Source organism: Magnolia sinica, chromosome 1, assembly GCF_029962835.1.
Source record: "Magnolia sinica isolate HGM2019 chromosome 1, MsV1, whole genome shotgun sequence".
NCBI classification, from domain to species: domain Eukaryota; kingdom Viridiplantae; phylum Streptophyta; class Magnoliopsida; order Magnoliales; family Magnoliaceae; genus Magnolia; species Magnolia sinica.
In genome coordinates this window covers 114,182,220-114,204,649 of record NC_080573.1, presented here as the reverse complement: position 1 = coordinate 114,204,649, position 22,430 = coordinate 114,182,220, and the positions used below count along the sequence as shown (strand labels likewise).

General features: G+C 38.1%; 2 protein-coding genes across 2 annotated transcripts in view; one reads left to right on the top strand and one right to left on the bottom strand.

The window, feature by feature from the left end:
• Positions 1–16,556, top strand: part of LOC131254789 (uncharacterized protein At4g26485-like) — an 82,125-nt gene extending 65,569 nt beyond the window's left edge. The window contains exons 2-4 of the mRNA XM_058255510.1: positions 4,186–4,423; positions 6,337–6,535; positions 16,139–16,556. Of these exons, the coding sequence (XP_058111493.1) occupies positions 4,186–4,423; positions 6,337–6,535; positions 16,139–16,415 (714 nt within the window). The 3' untranslated portion in view covers positions 16,416–16,556. The remainder of the gene's footprint in view (positions 1–4,185; positions 4,424–6,336; positions 6,536–16,138) is intronic.
• A 1,244-nt stretch (positions 16,557–17,800) lies between these two features.
• Positions 17,801–21,976, bottom strand: LOC131256835 (heavy metal-associated isoprenylated plant protein 9-like). The gene is made up of 3 exons (XM_058257922.1): positions 21,248–21,976; positions 20,025–20,100; positions 17,801–18,530 (listed from the first exon to the last, which is right to left on the bottom strand). The coding sequence occupies exons 1-3, from the start codon at positions 21,449–21,451 to the stop codon at positions 18,406–18,408; spliced, it is 405 nt and encodes a 134-aa protein (XP_058113905.1). The 5' UTR covers positions 21,452–21,976; the 3' UTR covers positions 17,801–18,405.
• Between the last annotated feature and the right edge of the window lie 454 nt (positions 21,977–22,430).

The window sequence follows — 22,430 nt, the reverse complement described above, 5'->3', positions numbered from 1 at the left end:
GTGAAATGCATGGAAATGACCGTGAAGTGAAGCGGAATCGCCTTCATTGACCGTTCCATGCACAAAAATGACCGTGAAGTGAAGGGAATTGATCGTGAAATGCATCGAATTGACCGTGAAATGCATGCAAATGACCGTGAAGTGAAGAGAATTGACCATGAAATGCCTCGAAATGACCGTGAATCAACACGGAATAGTTTGGGATGACCATGAAATGCATGAGAATGATCATGAATTGAAGCAAATTGACCGTGAAATGCATGCAAATGATCGTGAAGTGAAGGGAATTGACCGTGAAATGCCTCAAAATGACCTTGAATCAACATGGAATATTTTGGGATGACCATGAAATGCATGGGAATGATCATGAATTGAAGCGAATTGACTGTGAAATGCATGCAAATGATCGTGAAGTGAAGGGAATTGACCGTGAAATGCATGCAAATGATCGTGAAGTGAAGGGAATTGACCGTGAAATGCCTCGAAATGACCGTGAATCAACACGGAATATTTTGGGATGACCATGAAATGCATAGGAATGATCATGAATTGAAGCGAATTGACCGTGAAATGCATGCAAATGATCGTGAAGTGAAGGGAATTGATCGTGAAATGCCTCGAAATGACCGTGAAATGCATGGGAATGATCATGAATTGAAGCGAATTGACTGTGAAATGCATGCAAATGACCGTGAAGTGAAGGGAATTGACCGTGAAATGCCTCGAAATGACCGTGAATCAACACGGAATAGTTTGGGATGACCGTGAAATGCATGGGGAATGATCATGAATTGAAGCGAATTGACCGTGAAATGCATGCAAATGACCGTGAAGTGAAGGGAATTGACTGTGAAATGCCTCGAAATGACTATAAATCAACACGGAATAGTTTGGGATGACCGTGAAATGCATGAGAATGATCATGAATTGAAGCGAATTGACCATGAAATGCATGTAAATGATCGTGAAGTGAAGAGAATTGACTGTGAAATGCATGTAAATGACTGTGAAGTGAAGTGGAATCGCCGGGAATGACCATGAATGTAAGAAAATGACCGTGAAGTGAAGGGAATTGACCGTGAAATGTATCGAATTGTCCGTGAAGTGAAGAGAATTGACTGTGAAATGCATGTAAATGACTGTGAAGTGAAGTGGAATCGCCGGGAATGACCATGAATGTAAGAAAATGACCGTGAAGTGAAGGGAATTGACCGTGAAATGCATGGAAATGACCATGAAGTAAAGCGGAATCGCCTTCATTGACCGTTCCATGCATGAAAATGATCGTGAAGTGAAGGGAATTGATCATGAAATGCATCGAATTGACCGTGAAATGCATGCAAATGACCGTGAAGTGAAGGGAATTGACCGTGAAATGCCTCGAAATGACCATGAATCAACACGGAATAGTTTGGGATGACCGTGAAATGCATGGGAATGATCATGAATTGAAGCGAATTGACCATGAAATGCATGTAAATGATCGTGAAGTGAAGGGAATTGACCGTGAAATGCATGGAGTTGACCATGAATGAAGGGAATTGACCATGAAATACATGGAATTGACCGTGAAGTGAAGTGGAATTGCCGGGATTGACTGTGAAATGTATGGAATTGATCGTGAAGTAAATGAAATGAATGAAATTGACCTTGAACTTATTGAAATTGACCACGGAATAGTTTGGGATGACCGTGAAATGCATGGGAATGATCATGAATTGAAGCGAATTGACCGTGAAATGCATGCAAATGACCGTGAAGTGAAGGGAATTGACCGTGAAATGCCTCGAAATGACCATGAATCAACACGGAATAGTTTGGGATGACCGTGAAATGCATGGGAATGATCATGAATTGAAGCGAATTGACCGTGAAATGCATGCAAATGATCGTGAAGTGAAGGGAATTGACCATGAAATGCCTCGAAATGACCGTGAATCAACACGGAATAGTTTGGGATGATCGTGAAATGCATGGGAATGATCATGAATTGAAGCGAATTGACCGTGAAATGCATGCAAATGACCGTGAAGTGAAGGGAATTGACCGTGAATCAACACAGAATAGTTTGGGATGACCATGAAATGCATGGGAATGATCATGAATTGAAGCGAATTGACTGTGAAATGCATGCAAATGATCGTGAAGTGAAGGGAATTGATCGTGAAGTGCCTCGAAATGACCGTGAATCAACACGGAATAATTTGGGATGACTGTGAAATGCATGGGAATGATCATGAATTGAAGCGAATTGACCGTGAAATGCATGCAAATGACCGTGAAGTGAAGGAAATTGACCGTGAAATGCATGAAAATGACCGTGAATCAAAACGGAATCGCTGGGATTGACCGTGAAATGCATGAAATTGATCGCGAAGTAAATGAAATGAATGAAATTGACCGCGAACTGATTGAAATTGACCACGAAGTGAATGAAATGGATTTTCGACCATAGATCTAATGGAATCTTGAAAAATGACCAGGTTGGTTGGCTAAAGTAGCTTCTCCTACCCCAAAATCATATAGGGTACGTCAAGTAACTAATTTTGGTTTAGGAGATATTCTTGTTAAATAAATAAAGAAATAAATGAAAAAAAGAGAGAATTTTTTTTATATGCTTATATATACATATTTATATAAATATGTATTAGAGAAAATTGTAGGTAGAATAAATTTATCTATGTAAAAAAATAAAAAATAATAATTTTTTTTTCATAAATTGGAACAGACTACAGTTATGGCTACGATTTTAATCTGTAGCTATTGGTCATATCACCTTCGATACATATCGAATACTCTTTAATATATATCGAAAATTGCAGGATTTTTGAGGCAAACTCGCTGGACAGTTTGCCTTTTTCGATTAATCGAAAGACCTTCGATACATATAAAAGGACATATCGAAATGGCAAGGGCTACGGCTATGGCTACGGTTATAATCCGTAGCTATAGAAAACACCGTAGCCATAAGTTCCTGTCCTATTTATTTATTATTATTATTATTTCTTACTGTTGTAATCCCCACCGCTTTTTGTGGGTCCTATTATGAGGTATGTGTTATATCCAAACCGTTCATATATTCGATGAAATTGTATTAAGGCTTGAAACGAAAAATAAGTCAAATCTAGCTATCAAGTGGACCACACTGTAAAAGGCTGTGGAGGATTGAACTTCTATCATTGAAACCCTTGTAGGGGTCACAAAAGTTTTGGATCATTATAAAATCTTTTTTCCCTCTTCATCCAGGCTTTTGTGACCTTATTTATAGATTGGATGGAAAATAAATGTTATGGTGGGCCCTATAAAATTTTTAATGGTGAAAATCAATTTTTCGGTTGCTCTTTGTACTGTGGTCCAGTTGATCTTTGATATGATTTTTTTTTTGATAATGCTCCCAAATGATCTTGATCTTTGGATATGATTTTTTTTTTTTGATAATGCTCCCAAATGATCTCGAAATATGGATGAACGCTGTGGATATAATAAATACGTAACTGTGGGGCCATGTAGCTTTGATATCTTTTGAACCGTTCGTACAGCTCGGAGTTCGAGGAGTGTCAGCGTTCGTCTTCGAGCACCACCGATCCGCTTGAAGAAATAAGCAGGGGGGATTTTCGACCTTTGGCAAGTTATCCGTACAGCTGGGGCTTATTTTTGCAAAGTAAAATAGGGTGGGCTTGGTCTCGTAAATGGGCCATAAATGGGTCGTACAGTCGCAAATTTCTCAACTTTTAAGGAAGCAAGACTTTGATACTCTCACAGAGTTGGATGCCTTTATACGCGCATCGACAAACCAAACAAGTAACATGCACGTATCTAATTTGAACCGTCTAAACAATTTCTGGCCCACTTCAGATGGATCAACTGATAAAAATGATACTTAAATAAGTCTTCTAACTGGATTATTATCTGACATCCGACGGCTAAAATGAAAGATCTGCATACTGTCATCATAAATTAAGTTTAAGATCGTTCAATCATAAAAAATAGAAAATCTTAGGGTGGGTCCCAGGATATGGATGGACTAGATATAGCAAAATGAATCACACGTGTACGAATTGAAAGTACACGCGTGCAGACCGTTATACTCTGCTGCTGGAGAATAGAAGCTTTTGTTCCCTGTGTTGTCAGTCAGTCAAAAGGAAAGTGTTTTTCTGGTAAAGCAGAGAGAAGGAAGGTGTTGAGATGGGAGGAAGAGAAGAAGAAGAAGAAGAGAGAGAGATGGAAGGAGAAGAAGAAAAAGAAGAAGAAGAAGAGAATGAGAACAGTAAGAAAGAGAAGAGAAGGGAGAGATCGATAAAACACTACAGCAGTACACAAAGGATATTGTTGGTTGGAGAAGGAGATTTCTCTTTCTCTCTCTCCTTAGCTCATGCTTTTCGCTCTGCTACTAACATGGTTGCTACTTCTCTTGATTCCCAAGGTGTGTGCGGGATAGATGTCGGATTTCCCTCTCTCTCTCTCTTCCGAATTACCCATTTTTTCGTTCTAAAATCTCTCTCTCTCTCTCTCTCTCTCTCTCTCTCTCTCTCTCTCTCTCTCTCTCTCTCTCTCTCTCTCTTCCGAATTACCCATTTTTTCGTTCTAAAATCTCTCTCTCTCTCTCTCTCTCTCTCTCTCTCTCTCTCTCTCTCTCTCTCTCTCCTTTAAATTAGACAATTTTTATTTTTATTTTTAAAAAGCAATTTTCTAAATAGCCAAATAATCTTTACCTCATTTTCTACATATCCATCTTCCCATCTCTATCTGGTAGGTAATGTTACATTCTTGTAATGAATGAACCCATTTTCGATTTATTTTTTTTTTCTTCCTATTTTTGCTAGGCAGTGTAAAAAGATAAAAGTAAAAAAGGGGTGCATGTGTGGAGAAAGAGGGTGTGGAACTGTAAATCTGGGTTCCTGTTCTTATTAGGGGCGTTTGGATGGAACGCGGATTGCATCCTGCCCCCGATCGTCTCCAACTGGGAACGGGAAGGAGCTCTGAGTGGCCACCGTGATGTATGAGTTTTATCCACACCGTCCATCCATTTCTCCATAGCATTTTACGGAATAGGACCAAAATTTAGGCAGATCCAAGGCTCACGTGGACCACACCACAGGAAACAGATGTGATAATGATGCTCACCGTTGAAACTTTCCTAGGGCCCATCGTTATGTTTATTTGTCATCCAACCTATTCATAAAGTTACATAGACCTGAATGAAATGAAAACACGAATATCAGCTTGATCCAAATCTTCCGTGGCCTTCAAGAAGTTTTCAACGGCAAGAGTTTAATCCCTATTGTGTGGTCTACCTGTGTCTTGGATCTGCCTCATTTTTGGGCATATATCCTTAAATGATATGGAAAAATGGATGAACGGTGTGGATAAAACCCATACATCACAGTGCCCACTCGGAGCCCCTGCCCATTCCCAACTGGAGACGGGCGGGGTAGGGCGCAATCCGCATTCGTTTGGATGGTGGTAAATGGTTTAAGTTGTGTAATAAATCATTCACGGTGTTTGAATAGTCTGTAAATGGTTTATATCTTATAATTGTGTATTCACACCTGAGATAGTTTAGAGAAGTAATCCATTAAAAAAAATTTCAAATGGCATATAATTAGAGTGGATTTTAAAGTGGATCATTGGGTTAAGCTCATCTCACTAAAGCTTAGGGTTGATCATCACATTAAACTAAGTAGTAGGTGAGCCATAGAAGTGGGCCCATGAATTCAAATGCTCTTTTATAAGGCTGGTAGTAAGACCTGCTCTGCTGGTGGAGGGAGGGAGGGAGGGAGATGGAAAGAGATTGGTAGATTGGAGAGTGAGAGAGAGCCGTTGGAGTTCTCAGATACAATGGAGAGAGGGAGTTGCGTATCTCCCAGCCTTTAAAAAAAAGAGAGCCATGGAGGCTTCTTGTTCATAAATCACTTGCTAGCAAATGAAATCCTAACTTTTTGCTAGCAAATGAAAAGGGGGAAAAGGTGGTAAATCATTTACAACTAGTAAATGATTTACAAGCATTTTAGGGCATCCAAACACAAGTTGTAAATGATTTACAACTTGCCTCATTTACCACCATCCAAACGACCCCTTACACAGTCTCTCTCTCCCAACCTCTTTGATTTCTCAAATTTTCTATGTGCATACACCCCCTTCTCCTACTTTCCTATATGTTGCAACTTCTGCTAGACAAAAGTTAGAAAAAAAAAAGAAAGAAAGAAAGGAGGAAGAGGGGGTGCATGATAAAAAGAGAGGATGTAGCTTTTGGGATTATTAATTGATTTTTCTTTTCTTTTTTGCGATTTTCTTGTGTTATGTATGCATATCCAAAAAACATTAAAAAAAGCACAGAATCTCTAGCGGATAAATATAATTATGGAATCGGAAATGTGAGGGAACTGGAAGAATTGGGATGCCTGGTGTTGCATGGAATTGATGCTACAAAGATGAGTGAGCACTTCTTCTTGAGGACTCAAAGGTTCGATAGGATCGTCTACAACTTCCCTCACGTCGGCTTTCAGTATCGTGAAGGCAGTAACTATCAAATCGAGTAAGTGGAGTTTTACTTTCTATTACCATTTTCTTTCTTCTAATTGGGTTTGATGGCCGATGGAAGTTGCTAAAAACGCTTGTGCTAACATGTGCTGTAGGGGTTAAAAACTAAAAGTGGACCACTTGACATTTTTGGGGGGTGGAAATGGGTCAAGTTTGGCCGGGTTCAGGTTATAACGAGAATGGGTCCAACCTAAACCCAAACCCAACCAGGGTGTCCCGTATCCGTTACGATACGGCCATATCGGCCGATACGTAACGGTAACGGCCGACACCGTTACGCGATACGGGGTCGAAACGGGCACCCCCCCCCCCCATTTTGTGACCGTAACGGCTGTTACGGGGCCGTAATGGCCATTACAGGCCAAACGGCCGTTACGGCCCCGTAATGGCTGTTACGGGCCTAAAGAAAATAGGAAAAAAAGAAAGAAAAAAAAATAGGGGAAAAAAAAACGTACCTTTTTTTTTTTCTTTCTTCTTCTCCTTCTTCTTCTTCTTCCTCTTCTTCTTCTTCTCGGCCCTGCTGCAGCTGCGAATTCTTCTCTTCTCCTTCTTCTTCTCGAAAACGGAATGGACTGCGTAGCTGTGAAACAACCACACACTTAAAATTATTTTTTTTTGTGTTCTGCGGTGCACGCTGAACAATGCACTTGCACTGTTTTGTTACACGGTCCGCTGTAATGTTTATTTTCCATCTAACCTGTTAATTGGGTCACACTGACGTGGATGAAGGGAAAACACACATGTCAGCTTGATCTAAAACTTTTGTAGCCCCCAATAATTTTTTAATGGTGGACATTTAATTATTGTTGTTTCTTATGGTGCGGTCCACCTGAGCTTTGGATCTGCCTCATTTTTGGGCTCATGCCCTAAAATTATTTGGCAAAATGGATGGACGGTGTGGTTATAACACATTCATCACAGTGGGGCCCAAAAACTTTGACACTCGTGTGCTACACTTCACAATCCGAGTCCCGCCTAATTCGGGCCCTTAAAAAATTGTACACGAGACATGTATTAACTTAAAATTTACCAATTAAATTATGAACTATAGTTGCTAACTCACAATGCCAAAATCAAATTGTTTGAATAGTTTCAATTGTTAATTTGTAGACGCTTATTTTTTAAAATAGGGCCTTTTGATTTTTTTCATGATTCACTATCCAATAAATGTCCACCAATTCATAAGTGGGATAATGCCAATAAATTGCATGAATTTGAGGCTGATTTGGGGCATGGATTGGTCCTCCAAGTTAGCCCCAAATTGACAACGCCATCTACCTGAATTTAATTTCATTTTTTTAAAGAACTATTGAGAGAAATGATATCAAATTGTTAAGTATATAAATTATATATTTAGAAAATTAAATATATGAATTTTTTAGTCAAATTCAGGTTATCTGGTTCATAAATTCATCAGATAGTCCGATACAACTTCTCACCAAAGAGTAGACCATTACACTACCATAAACATGTTCCAATTTATAAATGAATGCATATTTGGAATGCTTATAATATTCCGGATTTAATCCATATTTTTTCATTTTTTTGGTAAAAAAAAAAAATGCACCGTTACGGGCGGTTACGCCCCCGTATCGCCGTTACACCCCTGTATCTGTATCGGTATCGGAGGGCACCGTTACGCCAACCGATACCGATACAGGATACCTTGAACCCAACCCATTTGTTAGTTGGGTTGAAAATCTCAATCTCAACCCAACCCAACCCATTTATAAGTTGGTCAACCTTAACCCAACCCACCTAACCCATTTAGTTAAAAAATGTAGAAAAAAATTTCAAAATAAAATATTGTTGTTTTGTCTTAAAGTATAAAATATAAACCACATGTTTATAACTCTTAATCGATGTAAAATCAAACCTTACTATAATCCAAATTACAACAATCATAACTAAGTTTAGGGGTTTTTTGAAACTTATATCACACACACACACACATGCACGCACGCACGCTTCAAAAATCTTTGAGACAAGAAAAATTGTGCCATCCACTTTGGCCTTTTCTTCACTGACTTTGGCCCGTTCCTGTATATTTATTTTTTCTTAATTGGCTATTTATAGGACACAAAACAAAGTGTTAGGAATAGGATTGCCCCTTTGGGGGTATAATTGGGTCATTAACCCCACAAGTATGAACTGGGTGCCAGAGGACATGTTATGATTCATTGCTAAAGTTTGGTTTGATGACTTTACTTGGAAGTATATTTATTTGGGTTATATTAGTGACCTTGTGTCACCCAGTTCATACTTGTTGGGCCAATGACCAAATATTTTAACACCGGATTTAAAATACAAAGACTCAAATACTCAACTTTCAGCAGGTTAGGCTGACCGACAATTCTTTCCAAAAAAGTGGTCTAATAGATGGTTGCATAGTTATTAAAGACTATTAAAAAAAAAGCAACTTTAGGTTCTTGTGTTTCAAATTTCTCCTTTTTTATGACTTATTTTTTATGATCTTTTTGCCAAAAAAAAATTTGGTCGATCCGTGCTGATATGGGCCGTAAGGAATTGATAAGGCCCGTATGTATTGGTTTTAGGCTAGGCTGATGTGCCCATTGATATTCATAATATTGGGTTTACTATACTTTTGCCCAAGGTGGTTTGGGGGAAACCGTGAGACACAGCTTTTAGGAAGTTTTTCAAAGAAATTGACCTGTTGAACACGGAGATGAGATTGTCTAGTGTACACACGTATAATTTTTGACCATGGGCTCTCTTTAGACTGAAGGCCTTCTCTCCCTAGACCATGTGCCATTTATTATTCTTCTCTTATTTCTCTCCCTCTCTCTCCCTCTCTTTTCTTTCTTTTGTTTTTCCTCTTTTGTCCTTGGTTCCAAGGCTGTTTTGTGTAATTTGGGACATCACTTCATCATATAAATAAGGAGGCTAGACTTCCAACTCTAGTTAGAGGTTTCCCCCCCTCCTAGAGGCTCTTTTTTTCTTTTTTGGCATCTCTGACACAATATTAGAACAAAAAAGCTGGGTTTTCTTCTCTTCCTCCCTTCTTGATCTCCATTTCTCTTCTCTCTTTTTTATTCTTCTTTTTCCTATTCTTTTCTTTCTTCTTCTTAGATATTTCTCTTGGTTTGAAATCGATGCAACCTAGTACGAGGAGGGATCTTGCAGTCGTTTTTTAATTTTCGTTTAAGGGTTGCCGGGCATTCAATTTTGAATCTTGATCAGGTTTTTTGGGCATTTTTTTTTTTACAATTTTTTTCCCCAGAAACTAGTTGTGGTAGCTAGCGTTTGTTGGATATTTTTGTTTGGATAGTTTTTTAGGTTCTCTTCATCTCGGCTACAACAATTCTTTTGCAGCCAACAATCAGGCATTTGAGGTTTGTTTTTGTTAATGAGGATTATCAAGATTTATTGATATTTGGTACATTTAGCTATAAGGTCCTCTTTTCCTCGTTGGTGTTTGATTCATAACTATGAGGATTAGAGCCTTTTTTGAATTTTTCTTTTCTTTTTTTAGACTACCAAGAGCAATAGTTGGTTGTAGTTTTTTTAAGATTGATTGGTGTGAAGTCTTGATATTTAGTAGTACTCTTTAATTGTTTGGGATTAAATATGGCTTCATCATTAACATCTGAGATAGTTGATCTCATTGCCTCCATCACCTCCAAGATGGAGAGGTTGATTCTAAGAATCCTGAGTTGTAGATTACCAATTATAAACTTAAGTGCAACAATTATCTTCAATGGTCAAAAGCTGTTGAAATATTTGTTGGAGGAAAAGAAAAGTTGGGATATATAGATGGTAGTATATCAGAACCTCCAATGACTGGTTCTTCCTATGGAGAATGGAAATCGAACAATTTGTTAGTTATGTTCTGGCTCCTGAATTCTATGGAACAAGAGGTTACAGAACGACTTTTTTGGTTGTCTACTGTGCGTGAGATTTAGTTCTGCTACTAAGTTATATGCTGGTCAAAATAATATGGCCCGAATTTACAATATTTATTAAGAGATCTTACATTTATTACAGAGAGAGATCAATGTTTGATTATTATGTTAAGATGCGTGGTTTGTGGCAACATGAACCCGCTTTCCTAGATAATCTTCAATTTTTGTTCTATAGAGCTAGAGACATAAAAGAAGTGTTGAGAAGAAAATGATATTTGAATTGTTGACAGGTTTTAATTATGAGTTTAAGCCTATTTGAGCTCAAATTCTTGGTTGTGATACTTTATCTTTACTTAATAGTGTATACACTATGCTTTTACGAGATGAGAAGTGTCATATAGCTATGGGCTCAACTACGATTAAGAAATCTACTCTAGTGACGGGATTTGGGAATTTTGATAATGTTGGTATTAACCCAGGTAGAGGTACAAGAAAAGGAGGTCTTGATGGTGGTCGAGGTTGTGGTATGGATCGTCTATACACTCATTGTGGTATATATGGACATGCTGTTGATTATTGTTGGGTAATTCATGGTTGACCTCCAGGCTGAGCCAATAATTTTGTCGCTATAAAGGGTAAAAATTCTCATGATACCATTGGGGACACCGTACCATTAGCAAATTCACTTGTAATTTCATTAACTGGCAACATAATTCATCTCTCGAAAAGTAAGCATGATGCCTTACTAAGGGATGCCACTTAGAATAAGGCCTATTCATCTACGTCTTTGGCTCAGACATATAATACTTTCATGATCTTTTATACTACTTTTGCGTCAAGTCACTAAGTATGTGATTCAAGGGTTACCAATCATATGACAAGTACATTTAGCTCGTTTTCTTCATTTAACCTCTATCCTTATTTAGGTTGTATGAAAATAACAGATGGTACCCTAACACCTATTGGGGAAATTGGTGTTGTTTTCAATTCACCATCATTCTCATTGTCCTCCGTTTATTACTTCTTAATATTGCTTCTAATTTGTTATTCATCAGTCAAATTGTAAAGGCCCCAAATTGTAATGTGACTTTTTTTCCCTGATCATTGTCTTTTAGGATTTGAAGACAAAACAACTGCCCGGTGGTAGACAAGAGAATGATGGATTAATTTTTCATTCAAATTCTTCGAGTCAGTTTAGTGAATGTCTTAGTGTCAAAAGGGAAGAACTGTATATTTGGCATTGTCGGTTTTGGTCATCTTTCTAGTTCAATATTTACGGTCTTTGTTGTCTTATTCAGTTGAGTCTGGTGATACCGAGAATTTATAATGTGAAACTTATGTTTTAGCCAAGCATCATAAGTCTATATATCCACCTATGGAGAGAGTCCGGTAGAATTTTTTCTTTGGTTCATTAAAATGTATGTGGTCCAATTTTCAAGATTTAATTATTTTGTCTCTTTTATTGATGATGTTTGTCATAGGACGTGAGTTACGTAGTAAAAAGCAGATATGCGGTTGGCTCTATTTTCAAAGTGTTTTATAGTTGGGGTAAAATAATTTTAATGCGAATATTGGTACTCTTCGTATAGATAAAACAAAGATATCTTTATCATTTTATGATGTCTTATCTTTAGAAGCATGATATTATTAATTCTTAAACGACTTGTGTGTATACCCCGCACTAAAATGGAATTGTTGAAAGAAAGGACATACATCTCCTAAAACTTATTACTCGTGCTCTTCTCATTAGTTTGTTTGTTTTTAAATATTTTTCGTCGGATTATGTCTTTACTGCATGTTATTTGATTAATCGTTTGCTTACTAAAGTTATTTTGTGTTAGTCTTCTATTCAATATTTTTCAGCGTTCTATCTGATCCTTGAAATCACATCATGGGTCATTGAGTGTGTTTGTTATGTGTATAATACTGATCCTCATTGAAATAAATTGTTAAATTACGTCATTACTTGTAGGTTTTTTTTTAAAAAAATCTTCGCCTTCGCAAAATAGGTATGAGTGTTTTATTCAGTTACTAAAAAGTGGTCTCTATGGAGGTTAAGTTTTTTTTTTTTTTTTTTTTAAATATATTAAATGCTCCAAATTTTTTATAGGTAAAGGGAAGCACAATTCCATAGTTTTTCTTGTTCATATTCTTGAGTATGATCCGTGTTTTTCTTTTTCTTCTAAACTTGATAATATTAAAGAAGGTTTTTTTTTTCCTTGATTCACAATCAATTAAACCAAACTTGAAGGTCTATGAAAGAAGGAATGTTCATACTTCAGTTCTTCCTCATGTCACCACGAAGCATGCTGCTTTGGCCAATGATATTGATTATCGATAGTGTTCCTATAACTTGGCTATTAATATTGATCCATATTTAAAATTATCATTGCATTTACTTGTTATCAGAGCAACCAAAAGCCATTGTACTTCTCATCCTATTGAACGGTTTGTTTCATATAATTTTGTCTTCAATTCTTAAGTCCTTTGTTTATGCCCTTAAGTGTTCTTCTTCCAATGTTTTTAAAAATCTTTAGAAGGCTCGTAATTCTCTTACTTCTTAAAAAAGCTATGGCGAAGGAGATGACTACTTTTGAGAGGAATCATACATAGGAGATGGCTGATTTACCGGTTGGGAAGAATCTAGTGGGTTGTCAATTGGTTTATGCTCTAAGTATAATTCTAATGATAGTATAACTTGATATAAAGCTTGTCTTGTAGTGAAAGGGTCTACACAAACATACGGTAAGGAGTATTCTAAGACTTTTTCTTTTGTTGCTAATATGAATTCGGTACGAGTAATAATTTCTCTTGCTGTTAATTTGAATTGGTTAGTGCATCAATTAGATGTTAAGAGTAGCTTCTTGAATGGTAATTTGACTGAGGAGATTTATTCGCATTCACTCTGATCATCATGTGTTTGTTAAGTGGCGTGTACAAGGTATTATCATTGTAAGTGTGTATATAGATGATATCATTATTATAATTGATGATGCTAGTGCAATTTTTGAGTTGAAACTCTTATCTTAGCAAAGTTTTTTACATCAAAGATTTGGGATCACTAAAATGCTTTTAAGGAATTGAAGTCCTTCGTTCTAAGAAGGGCATCGTTTTGTCTCAATGAAAAATACACATTTGATTTATTGACATCAACTAGTAAACTTGTCAAACCTAATGGTTCTTCGTTAAAGGTTAATAAGAAGCTTAGGACTAATGATGAGGAACTTCTTGATGATCCTTGTATGTACCAGTATTTGGTTAGTCAGTTGATATATTTAACTATTGCTTGTCTAGATCTATCTCATGCAACAAGTTTGGTTAGCTAGTTTATGCGTGCTCCTCGATGCAGTTTGTCACATCTTATGCAACATTAAGTCTTCTCTACAACGTGGCATCTTATTTAGCTATTACAATAATTTTGACATTGAAGGCTATTCTTATGTAGCTTGGTAGGTTTACTAGATGACCAACGCTCTACTATAGGATACTCTACTTCTTTTTCCTTTTCTTTTCTTTTTCTTTTTTTTTTTTTAAACTTTTTTTTAAAAAAAAAAATTTTAAAATTTTATTTTTATTTAATGGTAATCTCGTTGCCTATAAGACTAAAAAGAAGACAGTTATTGCACAATCTAGTGATGAGGCTGATTGTCATGTTAAATTTTGTGGTTAAAAAATTTTGTTGTTGAATTGGAATTTTTAGTAAAGATTCCTATACCTATATATTGTGATAATCAAGCAGAAATTCATATAGCTTCTAGTTCTTTTTTTTTTTTTTCATGAGATGACAAAACACATTGAAATTAATTATCACTTTATTCATGAGAAGGTTGCTGCTGGCATTAATTTTACAATCTTTTGTTCCATCTATTGCTCTGCATGTGGATATCTTTACAAATGCTCTTACTGTTGAAGTTGGACGGTGTCTTGTTGGCAAGCTGGGCATGATTGATGTCTATGCCTCAGCATAAGGGGGACTGTAGACATATATTCATGGATCACGACCTTCTCTCCTTAGGCCATGGGCCATTTCCTGTTTTCCTCCTATTTCTCTTGTTATTTTTCTTTATGGGAGGAGTTGGAACATGAGTACGGAGTATCGGAAAATGGATGGTTCACTCGCATGTCATTGAAGCATTGATCATCGGGGGGTGTGGAAAACGACACTCGTTGAAATCGAGTTTGTAGCATGAATCAAATTTGAAGTTGTAGATGGTTTGGGAAAAATATGCTGGGAAGACAAGTGCAGTGAAAGGTGGTTGCGTATGGAGTTTGAATCTTTGCACAGCCGTATACCGTTTCAAGGTATGAGGATTTATCAATGTATCAATTGGGAAGGGGAGAAAAGGGTGCATATGTGAAGACACTCCCAACCATATGCAAATGAAAGCTGAGGATGACAGACATTTAGGCTCCAAAACTAGCAACAAACAGCCCAAATTTCAACACTCCCGACCGTATACAAATGAAGGCTGAGGATGACAAACATTAGGCTCCAAAACTAGCGACAAACAGCCCAAATTTCAATGCATGTTTGGCCCCATGGTAGGCCTTCGGCCTGCATCAATATGCCAATCTTTAGAAGAAACACGAGGGCCAGTGAGATCGGGAAGAGGGTGAGAAGGAATAAGAGGGTATTGAAATGTAGCTCATCGATTGGGTCAAGGTCCAGGTCTCAAAAACTAGACCTGAAGCTGGTTAGCCCATGTACGTTGCTAGAGGATCAGACCTGAATCCAACCTGTTTGTAGCTCAAACCATCATAGACCTGGATGTATGGTAGATATGGATCATACAGTTGATGCTTCTTACATTGGATGGCTACATTACAAAACACACCCTGATTTGAAAATCCCAGCCATCCAGTTAACGACATATTTTATGCATTGTTGATTATCAACCTCTAAGCATTTGCTTTTTGTCCAGTCAGTTTGATCTTCAGATCATGGGTCACCCATTGTTGTGCCTACCAGATGGAGGCTGGATCGTTTTGGCCATGCAGCATGTAGCCTGAAATGAGCTTATGTTCTGATATGCATGAGAGGTGCATGATTTTACCAAACATCATACATTAGGATGCATATAAATATCTTAGGGGTCTTTTGGATGTCTGTAAAGTCCTTAAGTAGGAATCTGTTTACAGGTAATCATATTACAAGTGGTGTTTGGATGGGTATATCTGCCTGTAATCAGATTGCAGGCTGTAATCCGGTTACAACTTTTAGTTGTAATCTGAAACATGACTAATTACAGGTAAAAGTATTTCAGGCAACAGCTATAATTTTTGAAAAATTTAACCCCTCTGTGTTGCTAGGGTTGAAACTTCACATACGTTGGGATGTTATCAAAACTTAGTGCCGTGTTTGGATTAGTGAGCCCACTTGTGTGGCCCACCCAATGATTTGTTTACCGTAAAAATTGGTCACATGCTTTATTGAGTTGGGCTTATCCCAATGATTTATCTTACATAAAAACTTTATATGTCATTTGATTATTTTTAAAGGATTTACCACTCCAAGTTCTGTTGTGAGTGAATAACTAATACAAGCTGTAAACATATTTCAAGTTATCCAAACACAGACAATTGTTTCCTTGTTATCAGATTACATCTTAAAGCCAAACAGGACCACATGTAAACACTTTACACCTGTAATCAGATTAACTGTAATTGAATTACAACTTAATGGCTTTAAAGACATCCAAATGACCCCTTACATTTACTTCATTTGCTCCCAACAGGTTGAACAAGCAGTTGGTGAAGGGCTTTCTCAAGAATGCCAAGATCCTCTTGCGAAAGAATGGAGAGATTCACATCAGCCACAAGACTGGCGACCCTTACGACCAGTGGAATTTGGTAAAGAAAGCTGAGAAAAATGGCCTCATCCTCAAGGAAATAGCTGCGTTTTACAAGGGTGACTATCCAGGTTATCGCAACAAGAGAGCACATGGTAACCTTCCCGATGACCCCTTCAATTTAGGTGAGTGCGTTACTTATAAATTTGGGTTCAAGACATAACTAGCAGTGTTTTCCGTGGTTTGATGTAAATGCAACTCCCCTTTCCAACTTCAAGCTTAAGATAATGTGTGTTGGGTCTTTGATACATGAAATGAGGAATTAAATGATAGCCCCAGGTCTTGAGCCTGGTTCAGTTGGGTCTATGGTTTTCTAGTCCAGATTGTTGATCTGAAAGGCCTCACATGGAAAGACCATGACCCAAAATCCCCCCCATGTGACAATCCTAACCCTTCGATCTGTGGCCAAAGATTGAATGGCTAGTATCTTCCAATCCACCTTGATCCTCATGGTTCCCATTTTAAGATTCAGTACACAGATATGGTGTATGGATTGGTTCAAGGAACATGTACTTGTTATGACACATTGGAGTCATTTCCTGTACATGGTGATTTTTACAGGTCTATGGATTGAAGGGTCAAGTTCAGGCCAGCTTGAGGTCAGCCCAAACCTCACCCATTTATTAAACGGGCCAAGAATTCTTGTCCCTACCTGGCCGACAACCCATTTTGTTTGAACTGGAATTCATCAAATCCGACCCAATCTGACCCATTTTATTGGAACTGGGTCTGGCTGGACTGACCTGACCCAATTTGCCATGACCCAACTTAAGTTTTAGAATGGAACATTTCCCAAGAAAATGGATAAGTATGTATAAGAAAATCATCTATACTTTCTTCTTTATTTTGTTTTGGGTTTCAAGTCTGGTTGGGTCAGGCCATCTGGTTCAGTGCATTGATCATTTATTCGGCCGGTCATCAGGTCACGTAGGGTTCAACCCAAGCCCAACCCATTTACTAAAAGGTTCATATCTTTACCCCAAGTCCATCCCTTTTCTGTAGAGGTGTACACGAGTCGAGCTTGGCACAACTCGACTCGGCTCAGCCACTAGCTGACCCCAGCTCGAACTCAGTTTGGCTCGGTCCTCGAGCCTGACCGGCTAGCTCGGCTCGGTTCGGTCAGCAGCTTGGGCCAGTTCGAGTTGAGTTCGAGCCAAGTTTGCCTGTGCAACATTTCCACAAACACATGGACTGCGCCTTTAAAATCTCACTGTTTGTCTTACAGATATTTCATTAAACACCTTGTAGGCAACATCAAAATAAGAAAAAAGGTATTTGTTTCATATACATACCTTCCTTCCCACCAGCCGACACTTCATTGAGTCATTTCTTCAAACACTTGGTGAGCAACATCAATATCAAAGTAAATGAGTCACCGAACTGGTTTGATCCAAGTTCGATTTGAGTTGGGGTTTGATCCGAGTTGAGTCGAGCTCGGCCAAGCTCGAATTAGGTTCGAAATTTTTTTGAGCTGAAAAAATCAGCTCAACTTAGCTCGAACTCAGTTTTGAACCGAGTCGAATCAAGCGAGCTAACCGAGCTAAATTGGTTCGTGTACAGCCCTACTTTTCTGCTACCCATTTAGCTTGGTCTGAACCAACTTCAAAAGTCGGTCGGGGCCATACTCATGGTACATGTGCACTATTCTCGGCTGCTCATCAGACAGGCCCGCCTGTCTTTGAACATGAATGATGACCGTTGGTCGAGCATAGCTGCCCGCCCGTCTTTTCCTTGGATCGTCGGACTGGTCTTTTATTTATTTATTTTTATCAATGTGGTCGCATCCACTGCGAGGCCTTCTAAATGGGAGGCTTGGATTTAGCACGTCTATGGCCCACAAGATGTGTGGGTATGATTATTGTCCCTCTTGGAAGAACAGACCATCAAAACCAAAAACTGAAGAATTCCTACTTCCATTCATATGGTATGTACATGTCTCATCCCTACAAGGAATCCATCAACAAGGGTGTACCAAAACCTTAGCATGGAACGGATCGTGCGACCGTAGAAATGAGGTGGGCCATATGCTAGACACAAATCATGGAAGAAAACCATCCATGGATGTTCCATGTTTAGCTTCTCTACTCTCCATCTTTCTCCAAACCTGTCTGAGTGTAGAAGAGGATCTTGATTAAATGATGTTGATTGAATCTTCAGTAAGATGTCCAAAGCTCAGCAGTTTTAACCTTAGAAACACTCTCCAAAACTTCAAAGGGAACAATATCTCCCTTCACCACAACCTTCTTGCTCTCCAAGTCTACTTCAAAGGAAGTCACTCCTGTGAGAGAGACAATGGACACAAAATTTTAAAAGAGGAATTATCCGTGCACATCATATGCAACAACGGGCGTGTGGTATGGGTGCAACTTGGTTGGGTTGGGTTGGGTCGGGTCGGGTCGGGTCGGGTTGAGGGTCAAGCTGGGTCGACCGGCGTCCTTGAACCATAACCCATCTTGGGTTGGGTCAGGTTCGTTCGGTTCGGTCCAGTCCACGATACTCTCAAATAGTACACTCAAATAGTAGTATTTAGTATCTTATACTATATGTACTTTAAATATAATACTTCATACCATGTATACCATATGGGTCTGTTTGCCTAAGTCCTCGCCTCAGCCCATACCAAGCCAAGTCAGGTTTGAGGATTTTCAACCCAGACCCACCAAAATTTCGTGTTGGGCCAGATGGGTTTGGGTTGAGCCCGACCCAAGTTGCACCCCTAGCGCATGGAGATCTCCAAACATTAATATGGACCATCCAACCGTTCTGATCAACTCTATATGGGCGATTTTTCAATCAAACCAAATACCAAAGAGTTCATTTACGAGCATCAGTTTTTTAGGCACAGATCGGACGGTTAGGATTGATTGATCAAAGTGATTATAGAGCAACGGAAAGTCAAGGTGGACCCCGGATGATGATCCAGATCAAATATTCAATTTTAACGGTTTCAAATGATCTGTACCATTCTGCACTGTGATTTCTGAATAATGAGCCGAAGAGTGCAGCGTACTGGATGGATGATCCAGATTGATGATTGGACCATACATGTGATAAGCACCATGATAAATATTTGTACAGGGTTATTCCCCTTTATTAAAAGCCAAAAACAAGAGGCTATTAACATGTTATGATAGACAGGTTAGCTCTAGTGTTATCAATTTTATCAAGTTAATTATCAAGCATCCAATATCTGTACACACTGTACACCTGTACAAGATCAGGACCTTTTATTTGTTGGGCCCTACCACAGATGGGGCATGATTACCAGTTGGTTGATACTAATGGGTGGCTAGGAAAATGTCCCAACCAATAATGATTAATGTGAATTCTAGTATATCGACTATCCTGATAGTGCCCAATAAATGAATGGTCCTGAGCACATTTTCATTAGTTATCAGTTTTTCAGCGCAGGTTAGAGCAGTTCGGTAGCTCACAAGGCTCATAACCTTAAAGTCATGGGTTCAAATCCTGCAGTTTGGTAGCTGGCCAGGCTCATAACCTTAAAGTCATGTGTTCAAATCCTGTCTCCTCCACTACTTAAATCGACTCTTTCAATCTTGAGTACAGGGCGAGTCCGGATATTGAACCAGATTAGGTAGTACCAAATCTGAGTTGACTCTGCACACTATTGATGGGCCGAAACAACCTGTGCACTTCAGCCCCAGCAACGTGATGCGTTGATGAGTCTTAAAACATGTACCTGAGTCCTTGAATCAAATTATTATTATTTTAAAAAAAAAAAAAAAAAAACAGAATAAGGCAAATTCCATACCTTCCATCTTTGAAATGTGTTTCTCAACTTTTTTGGCACAGCCACTGCAGTGCATGGACACCCTTAAAACTACCATCTACACAAAACCCATCAAAGAGAAAAATCATCAGGATCCAAAATATACTACTATATTGCATGTTGAGATTCGTAAATGGACAATTGTTCAGTGTTTGGATAGGCAGTCTATTGCGATAAAATTGCAGCAGTAGGCCAACTTAATCACATTTGGTGTGTGGGTATGTCGTTTGGCAGCCCAAATATTGCAGCGGTAAAGAAGACTTCCATATATATCTATATATATATATATATATATATATATATATATATATATATATATATATATATATATATATATATATATATATATATCTATTTTCCCCTATTTGTGGAAAAAGTAGAGATACAATTTGTTTTCCATTTTCAAGCTTTTCGAGGAAATTATGGATATTAGTTTCTTTCAAAACGCTGGACTTTTAAGGTGTTTTACATTTTCAAACTTTCGGAGAAAAACTGTGGATATTGGTTTCTTTCAAAACACTAGATTTTCAAAGCTATTAGAGACAGGAACTCCAAGCTAAATGATAGAATTTTTGCTAGAATATGCAGTTCTTTATTTCCAGAGGATTCATGTTAGTTTTCCACATCCATGTTTTAGTTGCTCTCTATTAAAAGTAATGATTTTCATTGATTGATTATATGAAACTCTTGTATGTGTCCGAATTAGTTTGATTTGTTTGGCTAGAGCTATAACCAGATAGCCCAAGTTATCTTTCATTTACCTTCTTTTGGTGATCTTAGAACCAGTGTTTTAAAACCCAGACCCAACTCCTGGCTGTATGTTCGGATTGGTTTTGGACCGGAGCTGGCTGGCGAAGAGGGCCGTATCACTATAATGCCCGGACATTTGAGCAAATAACAATTTGTAAAAAAAAAAAGAAGAAGAATTACATCAGTCAAAGCTCATGGCAGGACATGAAAATCAGACAGTTCCACTATGCTAATAATGGAATACTTTCTTTTTTTTTTTAAATAATAAATAAATAATTCTATTTTTATGATTTTAGATTGAGCAGATTTTCAGGCTGAAATGAAAGAGAATTGGGTCGGACCAGATAGACTGGCGGTTGGATCGAACCGTTGCTTAGAATAATCTTAGGATGTCATTTAAACAGTTCAAAAAATAAACAAACAAATAAAATGAAGTATGGAGGGTAAAAAATCACCTTGGGCTTCAAATGGAAAGCCAATGTATGGTTCTGATCAATAATATCTTTAATTCTGACCATCCGATCACCTTCACTTGGAATCAGTGACTTCCTCTCCATACCATCTTCTCCTTCCATTGAATTCATGCAAAAACAAGATGAATTTGAGCATGAAGAGAGACAAAAGCAATCCAATACCTTCCCAATACTCAGCTTCCCCATTATCACCTCCAATCCAATTCTAACAAAAGAGTACAAAATCAAAGGAACCCAAAAACCCAAACAAGAAAAAAAAAATTTCTTGAAAAACACTAATGCTAGAAGATTGGAAATGGTGAAAGGCCCATATGGGTTTTTTTGTTCATATTTCCAATGGCTCAAGAGGGGCTAATATAAACCCAATGGAGGACCTAAAAGACCATGTTGGAATTTACATACACAAGAAAAGAATCAAAGCCCATTTTCCCATGTGACCAACCTCCAAAGAAAGACCCATTGGCAAACACCACCCACCTCCCAAAAAAAACAAAGGGCCCTTGCTATAGAAACTTCAAATGTGGCAAAACACAAGTGGGGCATGTTCCCCATGTGGCTAAAAAGCTAAAAGAGAAAACCCAACTAAATATCAAAACTCCATGATTTGAAACCCCCTCTATTTGGACTATTTCACATGATCACATGGCCCACTGTTATGGAGGGTTTAAAAACAACTATAGCAAGGAAATAGACCAATGAGAGAACCTGATCAAGATGGATGTAAGCTTTGAGAAATAGGGTATTTATATGTGGGTTTGGATAAACATCTTGATCATGATGTCATGGTCATGGCCATGGCCATATCATGATGTGCATGGCCATGGGGATGTTTGGTTTTAGGTATGGGAAACAGTATAAAATCAGATGTCCGAGAGTGCAAGCCAGGAACTAAGGTCCATGCATGCCACTCATGCTTTTGAAAATTTGGAATTGCATGAGAGATGCTCGAGTGATGTCAGAGCACTATGGCGCACTATAGATTTTAGTACTCATACTTCTATTTGGGACACTTGGACAAGTCCATTGATTGATCTAGACCTTCCTTTAGTAATAATATAGTTTTCTGGTGCTACCAAGAAAATATTTCACTAATCTTCCAATTAGAATCCTTGGATCATTCTCATTTAATATGGACGGTTAAGATCATCTATAGAAAAATAGGTTC